General features: G+C 59.6%; 2 protein-coding genes across 6 annotated transcripts in view; one reads left to right on the forward strand and one right to left on the reverse strand.

Moving 5' to 3' along the window:
• C6H7orf50 (chromosome 6 C7orf50 homolog) overlaps positions 1-17,949 on the forward strand; it is a 95,954-nt gene that overhangs the window by 54,165 nt on the left and 23,840 nt on the right. The window lies entirely within an intron of this gene.
• GPR146 (G protein-coupled receptor 146) lies at positions 1,153-17,290 on the reverse strand. 3 transcript variants are annotated; one of them, XM_066343893.1, is made up of 2 exons: positions 16,643-17,290; positions 1,153-6,293 (listed from the first exon to the last, which is right to left on the reverse strand). In XM_066343893.1, exon 2 carries the CDS (start codon positions 6,272-6,274, stop codon positions 5,273-5,275), a length of 1,002 nt encoding a protein of 333 aa, XP_066199990.1. In that variant the 5' UTR covers positions 6,275-6,293; positions 16,643-17,290; the 3' UTR covers positions 1,153-5,272. The 3 variants fall into 3 exon arrangements, with proteins under 3 accessions (XP_066199990.1, XP_066199989.1, XP_066199988.1); XM_066343892.1 differs by lacking the exon at positions 16,643-17,290 and adding an exon at positions 10,277-10,438; XM_066343891.1 differs by lacking the exon at positions 16,643-17,290 and adding an exon at positions 7,952-8,428.

Genomic DNA, 17,949 nt, shown 5'->3' on the forward strand with positions numbered 1-17,949 from the left:
GAGACGCAGCCCCAGCCCTTCCAGCTGTGGCTCTGAGGGGGATCCTGGCCCTTATCACAGTTCACGGTGAGCACAGGCCATCTCCGGGAACAGAAGTCACCCTAGGTCAGCGAGGACCTTTCTTCCTCGCTGCGGCTCTAGCTTCCCGCAGAGCCAAGGGCGGAATGGTCCCCGCAGTCCGGGCACTCAGCAGCCAGGCTGCCTGGTCAGGGGAGGGCTGACCTAGGGTGCTGACCTAGGGTAGGGTGGGCTCTGGGGCAGGCCCTCAGCTTTGCGCTTCCGTCTCGTCTATGAAAAGAGGTGACAGTACCCACCCCTTGGGGAAGTTGGGGTGTTGCATTTAGGGTTATGAGAAGCTTGGGTGCAGGGCCAGGAACCTAGTGCACACTCCAAGCCCCATGCCCCTTCCTCCCTCCCCTCCCCTCCCCTCTCCCCTCCCCTCCCCTTCCTCCCTCCCCTTCCTCCCTCCCCTCCCCTCCCCTCCCCTCCCCTTCCTCCCTCCCCTCCCTTCCCCTTCCTCCCTCCCCTCCCCTCCCCTCCCCTCCCCTCCCCTCCCCTCCCCTCCTCTCCTCTCCCCAGAGCTCGGTGCTGGCTGGCTGGTTCCTGCACCTACAGCTACTCTGACTGACGTTCCCTTTGAGGGCCTGGCGTGTTGGTGCCTTGGGAGGGGGGACGATGCCTGGTTTATTCCAGAGCACATACTTTGTCAGTCTGCATTCTTGGCAGGCCTGCTCTGGGACCCTGTCTCTTCCTATGAGCAGCAGAGTTCTTAGGGCCTAGAAGTCACTCAGGATATGTGTTTGTTCCCTCCGGCAGCATGTGGCACCCACCTGCCAGGTGCCCCGTCCCCTGCAGCCTCAGCAGCTCCCAGAACCCCATGAGAGAGAGCATGAGGTGGTCCCCGTAGAGCAGTGGTCCCCAACCTTTTTTGGGCCACAGACCATTTTAATGTCAAAATATTTTCACGGGCCGGCCTTTGGGGTGGGACGGATAAATGTATCACGTGACCAAGACAAGTGTCAAGAGTGAGTCTTTTTTTTTCATTGTTGATGATTATTTATTTTTAATTAATTTTAATGGGGTGACATTGATAAATCAGGGAAGAGTGAGTCTTAGACGGATGTAACAGGGAACCATGTCATTTAAAAAAAATAAAACATCATTCAGACTTAAATATAAATAAAACAGAAATAATGTAGGTTATTTATTCTTTCTCTGCAGACCGGTACCAAATGGCCCACGGACCGGTTCCGGTCTGCGGCCGGGGGTTGGGGACCACTGCCATAGAGAGTCACTAAGCTGAGCTCAGGCTCACAGAGCAGGTGCGAGTGTCTGGCTCTCTGCCTCGTGCTTCCCAGAGTCGCCCACGTGCTCGGCAGAGGAGGGAAGGGGCAGAGCAGCGGCCGAGGCAGGTCTGGGCGCGGGGCGTCCCTGCATCTTCACCGCACAGCCTGTCCTCCAGGGCCTGGCGGGCTGAGGCAGGCAGCGTGGGCCACACAGGTGAAAAGACAAACCGTGAAGGTTCTCTGGGGTAGTAGCCTCACCTTAAGTCCAGTGGCGTCTGGAATGTAGATCTCCCAGGCCCGGGCCTCGCTTCCTGAAAGCAGACTGCACTGAGCAGGGTGGACACAGAGGGCGCTCAGCCAGGGTCCTGTGGGCACCTGTTCTGTACACACCTGGTCAGCCAAGCACAGCAAGCTCACAGAGTCCTTTGAGCTGCCCACTCTCTATTATTGTGAAATGGGTGCTTCGGGTTATCTTGTCCCTGGATGATTTGCTTCTTCACCCAGCTCTGAAATACTGAGTGCTATGCGCAGAGTGATGCTGGGCTCTGGTGAGACAGGCCCCTTGCAGAGGGGTGGGGGACACTCGGCTCCCACCCACGCTGGCTGGGGGCACCGTAGAGCTGCTGGGGTCATGGGGATGCCCTCAGTTCTGTCACACTCAGTGTGTGCAGCCAATAAGCTTCAAATTGCATCTGGAGAGGCCCTGGTCGGGTAGCTCAGGTAAGAATGTCATCCCAAAACAACAAGGTTGAGGGTTCGATCCCGGGACAAGACACATACATGAAGCAACCAATGAATGCACATCTAAGTGGAACAACAAATCTATGTTTCTCTCCCCCCGCCCCAATCAGTCAATTAAAAAAATTTAAATTGTATTCAAAGAGCTATAAGGCTCATGGATGCCATAGCCTCTGGCCAACTCTCCAGGCACATGTGGGCACTGTGTCCACATTGGAGGCTGTGGCCAAGCTGCTGTGGGTCTGACGCACAGGTTGGAGGAAGGAGGAACTGCAGAAAAGGAACTAAGGGTGAGCTTCCTGTTAGGAGAAATGCCAGCTCTCTCATACATATCACAGAACCCCGGAGATATAAAGTTAAACATTCAGGAAGTGGATAATAAGTATCAAACAATTTAAAGTCTTCAAATGTGTGGTGATTTCCTTCAGCAGTTTCTTCTTTCTTTCTTTGAGCTATAGAACTTGAGGCAAGCCCTTGGGGCAGGTGTCACAGATTACTGATGAGAAATCCCAAATTTCAACGACTTTCCATTCAAGAACTTGACATATAACTTAGCTTCTTAAATAATGAAGCATGGCAAGGCAAATGAGTTTTTGTTAACAAAAATAAGATAGCTAATTTAAAAATTACAACAGTTAAGTGTCAGCAACAGAATTAATGACCTTGGGACATAAAGTTGAGAACGCTATCCTGACAACTTGCAAACTCACAGCATGGGTCAGTTAAAAAAATAGGATTGAGCCCGGCCAGGGGTGGCACAATTCATAGAGCGTCGACCTGGGACGCTAAGGTCCGAGGCTCAAAACCCTGAAGTCGCCAGCTTGAGCCCAAAGGTCGCTGGCTAGAAGCCCAAGGTCACTGGCTTGAGCAAGGGGTCACTTGCTCGGCTAGAGCCCCTCCCTGGTCAAGGCATGTATGAGAAGCAATCAGTGAATAACTAAGGAGCTGCAACTATGAGTTGATGCTTCTCATCTCTCTCCCTTCCTGTGTCTCCTTTTCTCTCGCACACACAAAAATTAAATAGGATTTAGTTCACCAAACAGCTCCTCATTCTCCTGATAGCTCAGAATTCCTTCCATTTTTGGCAGTGCAGTGCCGGCCCTGGGAGTCAGGCATTCTGGGAGCCAGAGAAATGCACACCACTCAGACTCTTCCGGGAGGGGCAGGTGCCAAATGCAAAGTCGGTGCTGGGCGCCCTGGGAGAAGAGGAGGGCCGAGGTTTGCTCCTGCGCCAGGCAGACCTGCAGGGTTCCAGCGTGAGCAGCATAGAGGCTCTCTGTGAGAGGGGGGCGTCTGCAGGGGGGCCCAGTCTGTTGTGGTCTAGTGCCCCACCAGGAAGAGCTGCCCACATCCATGGACCTCTCTTGTCATCTGAGGTGGGCACCAGGAGAGGGCCAGGGGCCTTCCCAGACCCCCAGGAAGCCACCAAAATAGCCAGTTTGCAGCCAAAGCCTTTGAGAAATTGAAAAGGAAAAACAGTGATTCTCCCTCCCCCTCATCAGTTTGGGGACGACCAGCTGGGCTAAGGGTCGGGTTTGTTCGGGATTTCCCCTCACCCGGGCTCCTTGTGCTAGAGCAGGGGAGAAAGACGGCCAAGGGAAGGGGCTTTTATAACCCTGACACCAGCTCTCTGGCCAGCCCCGCTCTGCCCGGGGGACCTTGGCCCCAGGCTTCGGTGTCAAGAGAGCTCCCGCAGCTCTGTGCCAGGGCCTCGGGGGCTGCACTGTCACACAGCCGGCCTCAGGGTGCCCAGGTAGAGCGGGATGTGGGGTCCTTGCTGCCACCCAGGCCTGAGGCTTTGGGGACCTAGAAGCAGTGCTGGCACGGTGCAGCCCTGGGTGGCAGACAAGCTGCACCCTTGAGCAGAAGCAGCCAGTCAGCGAGGAGCTGCAGCCAGGGCCTGGTGCCCAGTGCATGTCTATGGAGCAGGCACACTGCATGCCATGGAAGAAGGGCAGCTAGCCCATGGACACTTCTGTCCTCGAGCCACGGCATCTGGGCTCCCTGGGGATAGCTTGCTGCTGGATACTGCAGAGTGCACTCTGCCTCCTGCACCACTTCCCATCAAGGTTTGCAACCGTGTGGGTTTGCTGCAAACAGAAAAATTCTGTTTATAGGGCCTTTGGGGTTTCAAAACTGGGACCAGAGGCTGGTGGGCATGTACTCAGGCCACAAGGACTTGGGGTGGGAGTTAGAGGACGAGGGAAGAGGCTCCCTCATTCCACGCGCAGCACTGCTTGTAAGCAGGCCTCCTCAGGTCACCGTGACCTGAGCTGATGGAGACCTGGGGGGTGGGGGAGGTGACCTCGGCTTGTGCTCAGGAGCAGTTACTCCTGCGTCCCTGCATCCGGACCACACGACTCTCCTGGTCGCTCCTGTGGGGAGGCCCTTCCAGCTGTATGTTGGGTTGGTTATAAGTCCTCACCGTGTTTTCTTGCCTTGTTTTTGTGCCCACTGTGGGGTCCGGTTTAGGACAGCTCTGCAGTGAACAGCGTTCCCTGTGAGGTGGCAGGGGCAATGGGCATATTTGGTGGGTAAGGGGGCACCTCAGTGCCACTCGGGCAGACCTTTCCTTGGTGATGCACTCTGTCAGCCTGCATGTGGCACAGGCACATGCCCACGTGGCTCTGGCCTCCTCCTCCGCGGACCCGTCAGTAGCCATGGCCACCCACCCCCATCAACATGTGCTCTTTGTCCTGTTTCCTTCATTTTAATACTTTGTGACTTTTCTTTCAAACATCTCTTTTTATAAACAAACATAAGAAGGGGAATCAAGTATTTAAAACAATACACACGAAGTATAAATACTGGCTTTAACTTCTATCACTTCATTTGGAAAACCCTGTCAGGGGCTGTGTGAGCAGGAGGAGGGCGTGGACCTGCAGGCTGTCCTGGGAGATGCACACGCCTCCAGGAGCCCCAGAGGGGCAGCTCTTCACAGGGGCTCCCGTGCTCTTTTCTGCACAAACACAGGAAAGGTCAAGAGCACAGGGCTTGAGCTGCTGCGCATCCTCGCCTTGGTGCGCCTCCCCTGGGGGCGAGGAGAGCAGGCCGGTGGCAAAGTGCTGTGCGTGCGGAGGCGCCTCCCTGTCCCCCAAGATAGGAGACCCAGCAGGGGACGTGCAGGCCCATACGCCCGCTGTGCGCTGTGCGTGGGCGGAGGCGCCGCCCTGTCCCCCAAGATAGGAGACCCAGGCAGGGGACGTGCAGGCCCATACGCCCGCTGTGCGCTGTGCGTGGGTGGACGCCTACGCCAGCACCTGCTGGACCCCTGCTGGGTCCGCGTGGCAGCCCCGGCGCCCACAGGGCGTCTTCTTGAGCAGCCGCCGCAGCTTGCTGGGGAAGCTTCTGTTGATGTAGCGGTACAGCAGCGGCGTCACGGAGCTGCTGGAGAAGGCCAGGCACCTTGACAGGTCCTTAGCAAAGAGCAGTATCCCCAGGGGCTGCCCGCCCACGGGCTCCTCCCGCAAGGCCAGGGAGGTGTGCCCCAGCAGGGTCAAGTAGTGCGGCGTCCAGAGCCCAAACTGCGTGCACACGGTGGCCACCAGGAGCCTGTGCACCGAGGGGTCCAGCCTCCCCGAGTCCTGGTCCAGGGGCGTGTCCTCCTTGCGGATCCGTGAGATGAGCAGGAGGGCGTAGAGCACGGCCAGGCCGGGCACCAGGTACCCGATGAACACCATGATGGCGTCGGCGGCCTCTGTGTGCTGCATCTTGGCGCACTCCACGATCCTGGCCGCCACGTGGCTGCAGATGTAGAAGAGCAGGGAGGAGAAGCTGGTGAGCAGCGCCCCGCCCCAGACGAAGCCGCACACGTGCCGGCTGTTGTAGACGCTGGACATGTAGGTGCGCGGCAGGGCCCGCTCGATGTAGTAGTCGAGGCTGAGCAGGGCCGTGGAGTACATGGTCACCAGGGAGCAGACGTTGAACAGGACCAGCAGCGTGACGTGGGCCTCGCTGCTGAAGCCCCACAGGGCCCACCCGGAGGCGCTGGGCCCCAGCAGGTACGCAGGCGCCAGGGCGCTGAGCACCAGGCCCGCGACGGCCATGTTCACGAAGTAGACATCGGGCATGGTCATGCTGCCCTGGTCATGCAGGTTGACCAGGACCAGCAGGGAGTTGTAGCCCAGGCCGACGGGGACGCCAATGACCAGGTAGAGCAGAGAGAAGACGGACAGGACCAGGTGGAAGTGCTGGCAGAGGGGCTGGTCCTCGCCCCGGCCTGTGCTGTTGAGCGAGCTGCAGCTCCACATGGCAGTGGGCTCCGCAGGGCTGGGGGGAGAGCAGAAGGTTAGCTGGGACCCGGAGCCAGAGCCCCGGGCGAGCTCAGGAACAGCCAGAGAACAGGGCCTGTTCAAACAGGAAGTTCTGTCCCCAGTTTTCTGTGACAGTGAACCTGCCATCACAGGCTGCTTATCCCAGGTTCTGAGTGCCCGGTGCCAGGAAGGTCACGGGCGACAGTGCTCCTAGTGGCCACGGCCAGTCTCCCTGACCCTGTTTCTGAGGGTGTCTGTGTCCCAGCCAGGGTGGGTATCCCTACCTGCTCACCCTCAGCAGTGGCTGGTGGGATTCAGGGGCTTCTCTCCACCAGGAGAGGGCGCTCTGCAGGGACCCTGCTGACCTGGGCCCAGAGCCCTCTGCAAGGTAGGGGCTGTGCCAGGACTCAGATCTGCTGCGTGAATGGCAGCATCTGCCCACCTGCCCCTCCCCAGCTTTCTTACTGAGGGGGGGTCACGAAGACCAAGTGCCCACAGGCCACAAGGGGGTCAGTCAGGGCAGACCTGCAGGCCACGTCAGGGACAGGTGGGACTCAGACAAGGTCAGAAGGGCCTCAGGCCTGCCCTCTCACTGCCAGCCCTGCCTCACCAGCCCCTCAGTGGCCACCTGGGGGTGGGGGGGAGCCGTCCTGCCAAGGAGGCGGCATGTGTGGGCATCGACAGCCCTTCTGCCCGCCCTCACACCTGTCCTCATGGCGCCCAGGTAGCACAGAACACCACACCCACCAAGCCCCCCTGTGGCTGGGCGTGCAGAGCCTGGTGTGCATGCCCCCAGTGCACTTGAGCCTAAGCCGTGCTGGTGAGAAGGGCCGCTTCTGGGGAGAGGCTGGGTCTGGGGACCCCCAGTGGGGAGGCCTGCAACGCTGCCCTGGTCTCCACGTGAGAGCCCTGGGTGAACCTGGGGTGCCCAGGCGGGGACGGCGAGCACCGTTGCTGGCAGCAGTGGGCGCATGCCCTGCACGCATGGAGTGCTTGGGTGGCCGGCCTGTCCTGGCGTCTGGGAGGCCTGAGCGTGGACTCGGCCTTCAGTCTGAGACTGACAGAACTAGCGCCACAGTTTAGAGGGAACCTTACGTTCAAAGTGCAGTTTGGTCCGAGCACATCTGCTCACAGACCAAGAAGAGGTCCTCTCAGCAAACGTGCGCAGAGCAGATGCCTGCTTCCCAGCCTCCAGCCACAGCGACAGGGGCGCTGGCCCCACCGCGGGAGACGGGCCAAGGGCTCTACGGCCTGTGGACAGCCTGGTCAGTCATGTCGTGTGCCCCACGGACCTCCCTGCTGTCTGCCACGTCCTGGCCCGTGGGCTGGTGTAACCAAGGAGACGGGGAGGCGGAGCTCTCCCCCACAGCAGGAGAGCGTCCTCTCCCTGCGCCCAACCAGCCGGCCACCAAGGGGCAGGCGGGAGGGGCACTGTGTCTGTGGCAATATCTTGCGACCCTTGTGAGGACCCCCCCGCAGCCCGAGACAGAGGGTGTCACAGCAAAGGGACTGGCCCAGGGCTCCACCCATGTGTCAGTGATGTCGCTATCAGGAGTGTCCACTCTGCACAGCCGGCAGACAGGTCCTGAAGTCTGGCCAGTGCTCTTCGCCTGTGGGGCCAGATTCCAGGGGAGAGGGTGCGCCAGGCAGGCAGGAAGGCGCTCCCAGACCCACGGGCAGTGCTGGTTGTCCACGGAGCTGCAGAAGCCAGGTATGGGGTCCTTCAGAGGCTCCTCCCGTGTTTCTCCCCCGGAACATCTTGGGGTGGCTGCAGGTGTTTCAGTGCCGTTGCTTCCTCCATCTCGAGGCTCCTGCTGCTGAGCCATGGGCACACAGGTTGTGGGGGTTCGTCCACCAGACCTCACTGGCCTCAAGTCCCCAGGAAACGGCATTCCTGTGGCCACTACAGACATTTTTACCTCAGGCTGTCCTGGTGTTGTCTGGCTCACATGGCCTCCAAAGACCCCTGGAGTCTACCCAGGATGTTCCTACCCATTCTCATCCACCTTCCTCCCCATGTAGGGTCAGGTGGGGCTGCGGCCCCTGAAAAGAAGGGGTGCCCTGCTGTCATCGGGACAGATGTCTTGTTGGGGGCACTTACGGGAGGGAGGCACAAGCCCTGCGCCTGCTGCCAGGAACCACGGACCTGGTCCGTCTCAGGCCTGCCCTGTCAACTTGCCTCTCACTCCGCTTGCTGACCTGGTGCCCGCTGACCCCGGGCGCAGGGCCTGCTCTCAGCTGTCCTCCCTCCTGACTTCTCAGCTTAGCCACCAGCTCCCAGCACAGCCCTGGCTTCACTGAGGTCTACACCCTCACCTTTACTCCGCACCCCTCGTGGCCTCGTGCAGGACAGAGGCTCGGGCGCCCCTGGACACCAGTCTCTTCAGCGTAGCCGTGCGGGCCTGCCAGTGCGGGCAGTGAGCTGTGCATGGGGAAGGGCACCATGCTTTCCTAGTAAATCACTCCCAGTTTCTGTCTCCCCTGGCAGGAGCCACGCCCTCCCTAGCTCTGTTCACGGCTGGGCTGGTCTCAGAGCTGGGCTGCAGGCTGTGCCTGTATAGCCAGTGCCTCAGGCTGCTGCCCTCCCCGCTGTGGCCCCGGCCCCCGCTCGCCCCGACGTTTCTCCTTGAGGAAGTAAACCCAGCAGACATTTGTGGATGGAAACTAAAGACAGACGGACATTGCAGGACTCATGTTGGACGTCAGGGGGTCCGGCGCTTTGCGGGGGGGGCGTGCACAGAGAATGCTGGCCAAGGGCAGCTCCAAACTCTTAAGGGTGTAAGGGTCACTCAAGTGACAGGAGCCAGCGGGAACGAGCTCCCCCTGCAGGCTGCGGGGCTCCCCAGCTGATGGCCGGCAGGCAGAGCCGCCGGGAGCTCCGGTGCTGGGCCCACCCTGGCTCTGTTCTCGGGAAAACATCACGTGGAACAAAATCCGCTAAGCGTTTCCTTGAGGCACTCACGTGCCTCCTGGCCCATCCTGCCGCGCGGGGGCGGGGACAGAGACTGCCCACGCCAGGCGTCGGAGCAGAAATGCAGCTTGCTGGCAGCACAGAACCAGGGCTCACAGACCGTGCTCCCGGCAGAGGCGGTGTGTGTGGCTTCCTGACATGTCCGCTGGGGGGATGACTGGTTTCTGGTGCCGGTCGCAGGCCCACAGCACGAGTGTTCATTCCCGTCCAGTCTGGAAAGGACGCACTTTGCCATGTGCCCAGCATCCTTCCTGGGGGACAGACCTCGACTCTCCAGGGATTCTTAGAGATAGGGGAGCAAGAGACAGCGGTCGGAGCTGCCTTGTGCTACAAGCACAGCTGTGTGTTTGTGGAATGGGGACCACTCACCCCCACCCCTGTGAAGTTGAGGGGTGAGGGGGGCAGGCAGGAAGTGAGAGGCAGGGCTGCTAGAATCAGCACCGACTCTCCGTGCCCGTTCCTGGTCCCCTGCAGCCACCCTCCTCCCACATCCCGGAAAGGGAGCAGTGTGGGAAGAGGGAGGGCCTGACGACCTTGCTGTGGCTCCTGCCCTCCTCCTGCCCTCCCCCCACCCCACCCCACCCCACCCCACCCCACCCCGGCACAGGCCTCTGGCACAGGCTTCCAGTTCCCGAGCTGCACCTTCCTGAGAAAGAGGAACTTGGAACTCAGCTGGGCAGACCTAGGGTTCCAGGAAGCGGCCCCCCCCCCCCCGCTTTTCTGTGCCCAGAGACACAGAACAGAAGAGGCAGCTACCTCAGCCCAGGGCTTTTCCTCCAGTGTGTTCTGTAAGTGTCCCTGCCACCTGCTATGTCCTCCGCTGAAGGAAGCCAGGTCAGCAAGGGCCCCCATGGTCCTCTCCTCTGGCCTGGCCTGAGGAACAGGATGGTGACCCGTCCTCACACACACCCCTGCCCACCTGCCTCCACCTGCCAGGCCCTCGGTGCTGCTGTGGCCTGGCAGCTGCTCCTCCCTCCCCACCCTCTTCCTCTCCTGCTGCCTCTGCAGCCACCTCCACACTCACTGACGGGTTCTCATCACTGCCTCGCCTGCTCGAGAAACTCCCCCACGATTCTTTAGGACTAGCGCCCACGTGAAATGTCCTCAGGTCCCATACCATGGTCCCAGCGACAGCCCAGTCCACGCCCCTTCCTCAGATGAGGCACCGGGAGTGGCCAGCCTGCTTGCTCTCTGTCCTGCCTCTCCCCAGGATGGCACCCCAGGGCCCCACGCTCCCCCCAGCTGTCTCACCTCGGCTGGATCCCAGCTGTTTCTGGACCTCTCCCTTCTGCCTGGTCAGGTTCTCCTTCTGACCTCACTGCACTGGAGCCTAGGGACACAGGAAGTGGCTGTGTGCTGGCTTGGGGTGCACGTGCCCCTCTCACTCTCCTCTGTCTCAGACCTTCATGGGGACACAGGAAGTGGCTGTGTGCTGGCTTGGGGTGCACGTGCCCCTCTCACTGCCCTCCGTCTCAGACCTTCATGGGGACACAGGAAGTGGCTGTGTGCTGGCTTGGGGTGCACGTGCCCCTCTCACTCCCCTCCGTCCAGACCTTCATGGGGACACAGGAAGTGGCTGTGTGCTGGCTTGGGGTGCACGTGCCCCTCTCACTCCCCTCCGTCCAGACCTTCATGGGGACCGGAGAGCAGCTCTACTGTGAGAGCGCTGCACCCCAGCTGGCCCCAGTGAGCTCCCCAATCAGGTGGGGGGCTCCTCTTTGTGATGTGACCGGGAAGTGCTCAGACCTCCTGCCATGTGCTGCCTGGGGGCCAGGGCTGTGGGCACCTTGAAAAGGAACAGAACTGTGGCATTTCCGCCGGGGGTTGGGGGTGCCTCACGGACCCCAGCAGCCCTACATTAGAGGAAAGCTAGGCGGAGGTTCGCGAGGCCAGAGTTCCACAGTCAGAAAAACTCGAGTCCCATTTGTGTCACCTGATGCCGAGGCACTGCTGTCCCGGCCTCTGCTGGCTTGCTGTGACCTTGGGTCAGCCTGTGTGAGGGGCATGATAACAGCAGCCCCTCTGACAGGGCAGGCTCAGACCGAGGCCAGTGCATGCACAGGCAGCTGCTTGTCTCTGAGCACCACTACAGGTCGTAGGGAATGGAGCCCTTCTGGGGTCCTGTGTCCTATCCCAGTGTCTAAGCACCCAGCTGTTTCCAGAGCCCACTGTCCTCCTAGACCCTCAGCTTGGGCCCTGTGCGGTCAGCTGGAGGGCCATGGCCTTGACAGATGCTCCTGAGCATGGAGGGAAAGTGGTGTTCTGCCAACACCCCCCTGGGCGCCAACCACTCCTTCCCAAAAAGGTTTGCCGCAGACCAGCAATTTCCGACCCCAGGCCTGCGCTCGCCCCTGGGCTGGCCGGGCTCTCTGGATAGGTTCTCGGGGCTCCAGGTCTGGGTGTGCAGAGTTGGAAGGGTCTGCCTCCAGAGCAGCCCAGTGCTGGCCTGCACCCCTCTGCCAGTGCCCAGGCTGGCTAGGGATTTGTGGCGGTGCTGCCCAGGTCACACGGTTCCCTGCTGGGCCCTGGGCCCTGAGCCCTGGGCAGGGACTGCTGTGCCTGTGGCTTCTCCCTCATGGGTACACGCAGGACCCTCGACCACGCAGCCTCTTTAGGAACCTCATCCTATCACACAGCCTGGAGGTCCGAGAGCAGCACACACCTGCGTGCCCGGACCCTGTACGGGCCCGCGCTGTGGCAGCAGGGGGACTGACGAGTCCGTGTGCGGGGCAGAAGGCCCTGCAGGACGTGAGTGTAGACGGGAAGCCTGCTGTGCCACGGGAAAGGTGAGCTGGCGGCCCAGGTCCCGAAAGACTGCGGGGCCAGTGTCCCGAGCAGCATGGGACACAGATGACAGCAGCCCTCCCTGAAACTGGGAGTGGGCGCCAGGTCGGCCATGGCCAGCAGGCCTGGGTGACAGTGGGACAGACAGGGCCAGGTGCACAGTGGCCAGCAGGGCCCGGGACCCACTGCATGAGGGTGTGTGAGCTGACACACCAGCACCAGGAAGCATCCTCACTGCGAGAAGGCAGCTCTGCCTCTGAGACACTTGACCCTGGGCCTACCTGCTCCTGCCCATGTGCAGGGAGCCAAGGTGACCGAGGCTGCTCTGTGAGGGCCACAGAGGCTGTCAGTGCCAGTGTGAACTGTCCCACTCCATGCTTTCAGCCTCACAGTGTCTCCACGTGGTTGAGCGTTTGGACTCTGTAGCCAGATGCTGAGACGGGCATCCAGACTCACAGCTTTGATGACGCTAGTCACTTCCTGCCTCAGTTTCCAGGTTTAGAAAAATCCTCACGAGATGGCCTGTTGGGAGGGTTTATAGACACACGCAGAGCACGGAGGATGGCCTGGCTGTCCTGGTGTGGGGAGGGGTTAGTGCAGACGCTCACCCTCCTTCCACTCAGGGAGCTGCTGTTAACCGACACCCGGAAAGGGAACCAGGGCAGGAGGGCTGTGAGCACCGTTAGAGCCATGTGTCAAGTTCTCCTGGGAGAGGACCCCCCCAAGAGAAAGGACGCGCTGGGACCCCTCCACGCGCACTGTTAGGCTGCAGAGGCTGTGCCTCTGATCTGTGGGTGCGTCAGATCAGGGCTCAGGTCATCACACAACAGCGACCTCCCGAGCGTGCCCTCGTCCAGAGGTCCTGGCCCAGTTCACAGTGGTCACAGGAATGGGACCGGGAGGGGCTGGGCTCAGGGCTGTCATTGGCCCCGTCATCAGACTCTCAGCCTGTTTTCTCCAGCCCTGGCAGGGCCACACGCCCTCAGGCTGAGGCCGCAGCTCAGGAGCTCTGGGCTTTCTTCCTGTGCCTTTCTGAACCAGCCGTTGCATATCCTTAAGCAGATAAAATGAACCTCGCTAAAATCCAGGACTAATGTAAATCGAGATCTCTATGGAAACAGTGCAGGCGTGGTCAGAGCAGCCGGCTGAGGGGATGGGGGAGCTGGGCCTGCCCCTAGGGAGGTGTGTGTGTGTGTGTGTGTGTGTGTGTGTGTGTGTGTGTGCAGGAGTGTGCAAGGCCAGCAGAAATGAGCAACCAGCAAAGACGGCCATCCTGCTCCCACGGAGCTGCACGAGCGTCACCAACCTCACCTTTCACCCCCTTGCCTCTGTGAGTCAGAGGTTCTGTCCTGTGTCCAGGGCCTCCACGGCCTCCCCGGCTGTCTGCACGCCCTTCCTCACTTCCCCTCCGTCACTCGGCCAACACAAACTCCCCCTCGAAGTTCTGCTCAGGCAGCGTCAGCACCCGGCCAGCGGGCTGGGAAGGGAAGGGAGGGCTTTCTTGGTTCGTGGCCTGCAGCCTCCTGGCGGGCTCTGTCCAAAAGGACATGCTTTGGGTGACACACAGGCTCTCCCCACGTGAGCCACAGGATATGCCGAGTACAAGGCAGAGGCCAGGAGACCCTCTGTGGTCCTGACAGCAATGTGCCCCTTGACACTTCAGAGACCTGGGAGTGGGCACAAGAGGCCAGGCCAGGCTGTGCCTCCTGAGGGGGCCGACGGCTCTGTCCGGCTGCTGGTCCTGTTGACCTGCTGTGCACCCTGAGACTCCACCTCACATGAATGTTCTGGAACAACCAAAATGCTTTGAAAATGACTCCTGAATGTTTATTTCCTTTGTACTAATGGGCAGGGAGGCGTTAGCTACAATTAGCACCCAGCTGGTAGGAGCCAGACGCTCCGGAAGGCTGGTGTTTTCATAGGTCTCTCGCTGGAGCCTACGCACACTGATTCCTATCACAAACGAGGTGCCTTCTCGGTGTGATAAGAAACGGTTCATTATATAGATGGGCTGTTTTGATTTTGTAACCCTTTTGCTTTTTACGGTTCCAGACTGCAGAGCAGTGAGAGTGAACCAGGCAGCCTGGCTCAGACGCACGAACAGAGGGCTGCGTCTCTCTTCACGGAGGACGGGCCTGTGTGCTGGCTCGGAGGGGGCTGCGGGGACTGAGGCCAGGCAGCTGGGTCCTGGCCAGTGGGTCAGCGGGTGCCTGTGCTGGCCACGGACTTCCTCTCCTTGGAGAAGATGGGACATACGCTCTTGTTTATGGAGCACTGGTTACTTGGGCTTTCTTGTTACCTGAGTACCTTGGTTTGAGGCTAAGGCGCCCCCCAGGTACACCAGGCCAAGGGGAACGGGAACAAAAAGAGGCTCAGACACTCGAGGGCCAGCTCAAGAACAGCTTGTCTCCATTTCTCTCTGGGCTCCCTGTCCACCCTGGCTTTTCACCAGGTGTGCTCTTACCTGGCCGAGTGCTCAGCCACTGTCACCACCTGTGGTTCTTTCCAAGGGCGGAGCCAGCCAGCTATTTTTACTTGAACTGTCGCTTCCTCAGTTTATGGAGCTTAATCAAACCCCGGAAGCTCCTAGGCATGCTCTGCTGATGTGTGGGAGGAGGGGGACCCAGGGTGGACCTTCTGGGGACACAGAGGACATCCGGCCCATGCCACCCTGCCCTCAGCCACTCGGGGCATTCTGTTTGCACTTGGAGGTTCCCAGTGTCGTCGCATTCCAGGGACTCAGATTAGAGAGAAGATTGCTTTTACCCTCTAAATGGCATCCTCTCTGCTCTCTGATGCCTGGGCCTGTGAGACCCCGTGAATGAATGCAGCCCGAGGCTGCCCAGTCACGCAGCAGCTTTAGCCTTAGGAGCTTAGGAGCCAGCAGTCAGCAAGAAGACAGGTTGGACCAAAGGAGCCGAGTCTCCAGGCGAAATCTCCCCACCCCAAAGACATGGCCGGCGGCAGTTCCTCTGTCAGGATTCCAGGGCTGTGCGATGGATGCAGCTTCCCCCAGAAAGCAGCAGGTCCCTCTTCCTGCCCATGAGCGTTCTTTGTAAGTTTGTCCCCTTTTCACTGTATGATAGGTACAACCAATGAGGACACTGTGACTCAAAATCTCATGTGCACCCGCAGGAGGTGGATGATCCTTGCCTTTCTCTCGTGGTCAGCCTAGCAAGGGCTTTTGAGTTACAGGGACAGCAGGTCACTGTTAATGTCTACATCCTCCCCAGAGCTGTGCACCTCTGTCCTTGGGGAATTTCTGCCACACTGGAGGCAGGACAACACGTGTGTGGACACAAGCAAGCGCCCCTCAGCAGCATGTGGCGCTGAGCGATGGGCCTCGCTGCTGTGGTGTCCTGTCTGTGCTGGTGGCACTCACAGACTAGAACCACGGTTGTTAAAAGCCAGTATCTTATCTTCAGAGGCCTCATCACTTGGGAAGATACCTGAGATTCTGGTTTGGAGAGCAGCCCGTGGAGAGTGTATTATTAGTAATAATGCCTCTCTTCACTCTCTGCGGTGCCCCAGCAGGGACCTGGTGAGGACAACAGCGGACCTGCTCACCATTATGCGTGAGCAGCCTGGGAAACATGGTCAGAGCTATTTTACTCATAGTCCGTGTGTGCAGAGGCTGTAAAACAAGCTTCTTGCCACCTGTGGGTCAATCTAGCATCCCCCAGATGCAGGAGAGGGGTGGGGGAGGGGTAGGCATCAGGCTGCTCAGTTAAGATAGGGTTATATACAGGTGGATCGGTGCCCATCAACAGACAAATGGATAAAAGTGGCTTATGCATACCATGGAATATTACTTGGCCATAACAAAGAGTGAAAGCTCACCATTTGTGACCCCATGGATGAACCTAGAGAGTATTGTGCTAGATGACAAGTCATTCAGATGAAGACAAATACGTATGGTCTCACTTATATGTGGAATCTGAAGAACAAAACTGACACGGGGTCCAGTGGGAAGGGGGAGCTGAGAGGGACGGGTGCTGTCAGGCCGTGCACCTGTGTGCCCTACAGACGAGTTAGATCCACACCGGATGGGGACCGAGCGCGGGTATGACAGTAGGGCCAGGCTGGGTCTCTGACCCCAGGGAGCCTGAGCGGCGGGCATGGCCGTCCTCGGACATCTGCAGAGCCTGTCCATGCCCAGAGAGTTAATACTTGTATCAAGTAGCAGAGACAGTTAACAACAGGCTTGATTCTCCTTTGGGCCCTAGTTCCAGAACTTACTAAACTGTTGTAATCATGAAGGGGACAAACTATTATAACCACGGTGACCCGGAGGACCCGGCCAGTCCACGAAACATGTGAGAACCAGCTGCCGCTGGCCTCCAGCTCGGGCAGAGCGCTCAGCTGCCCCTCGGCAGGTTAACGACCGCGGGGCGGCTGCCCGGCGCTGGCTGTCCTCCCGGCTCCGCGCGCAGCGTCCGGAGAGGATAGCGCCCCCACCCTGAAGGGACAGCGCAGGGCGGGGCCGCAGGACCCGGCAGTTGAGCGAAGCACCCGGACGGGGCCACCGCAACCCGGGATTCGCCCCCCGCGCGGGCCAGGACCCCCAGAGTGCCCGGCCGATCCCGACCCCACGCCCGGCCCCCACTCACCGGCTCGCTGGGCCGCGCAGTCGCCGCGGGTGGGCAGCTCGGGGCTCCGAGGAGGCGGCGGAGCTCACGGCGCGCACGCCGCGCGGGGCCTGTGTACACACGTGACCGCCGCCGGCCCCGCCCCCGCCCGCCCAGCGCGGCGCCGCCGGTCCCGCCCCCACGTGGCCCCGCCCCCTCGCGCGCGGGCCGCGGGGGGTGGCCGGGCGGGGTGGCCGGCGGGTCCGTGACGCGGGGTCAGCCGTGTGCAGGACGCAGGCCCAGTGGCGCTCCGTGCGCGGCGCCGGGGCCGTTGTGCTGAGTCAGGCGCGCTCTATCTGCAGGGGACAGACCTCCGCGCGCGGAAGGTTGTAATCTACTGCGTCCGGGCGCACCTGCTCCTCTTCCCCTGAGTGTGCGGCTCCCAGATGCCCGTAGCTCCCCGGAGTCAGGAATTTCTTTGTAAACTGAACTGGCCGCAGGAGACCGCTTAAAGAGACAGTACATCGTTTGCGGCCTGGTTAACGTAGCTGTTGCTGTAATTAAATGTTGGGAAAGTTTAAAGAACACGATCAGTCACTCTGCTATAATTCTTGCGGCGTAGTAGGGCGCATTGCAGCACGTTCACGCTCAGGATCTAAGAACCTTTTTCGAAAATCCAGGTACACAGGTTGTGGAATTTAATGCAGACTTACTCTGTGGCCAGGAGTTCAATAGAATAGGAATAATAATAGCCAAGACAGACCGGGACAGAATGGCTTCCTAACTCGGATTGGAGAGAGAATAAGGGCTCGGAACGAGGGAGGGGGCACACTCTGGTTGAAAGGCAGGGTGGAGTCTTACTCTTCCTGCAGGCCATTTGTAGACCCCTTAGGCCCCACCACCCCCATACCCCCATGCCCTGTTGTTAATACCTTAAAATATCTTAACTTGCTCCTTAGCCCAACACCAATGTTGGGGGAGGGGGGCAGACATTTACCCCAGGGCTAAGATTAGTGATTGCGAGCACTGATGTCTTGCAGATAGGGAGGACTTCTTTTCTAGTCTCTCAGAACAACCTTTCAAGGCACGTACGCCCATAATTTCTCAAATCTGCGTCCTCACTCACATAACATACACCATTATTATATGGACCTCTACAAAGAAAACAATTTGCCAGTTAAGTTCTGACACTGTCAGTTATTAGCAGCACCCTGACTTGAGAGCTGTTAAGATGAGAGATGAATGAAATGTGTTAGCATCAATGAGACGCAGTGTTTCATTTTTAATTATTTTGCATCAGAAACTTGAAGCAACTTGCCCACGGTCACAGAGTGGATAGCGGAGCAGGA

Source organism: Saccopteryx leptura, chromosome 6 (genome assembly GCF_036850995.1).
Source record: "Saccopteryx leptura isolate mSacLep1 chromosome 6, mSacLep1_pri_phased_curated, whole genome shotgun sequence".
Classification (NCBI taxonomy): domain Eukaryota; kingdom Metazoa; phylum Chordata; class Mammalia; order Chiroptera; family Emballonuridae; genus Saccopteryx; species Saccopteryx leptura.

Bases quoted from the DNA above. Each gene is read 5' to 3' on its own strand.
- GPR146 (XM_066343891.1), bottom strand. From the start codon at position 8,190: ATGTCTGTAGTGGCCACAGGAATGCCGTTTCCTGGGGACTTGAGGCCA. The intron at 6,294-7,951 runs GTGGGTCTGGGA...CTCTCCCCCCAG, and splicing joins GTGGACAACCAGCACTGCCC to CCCTGCGGAGCCCACTGCCA.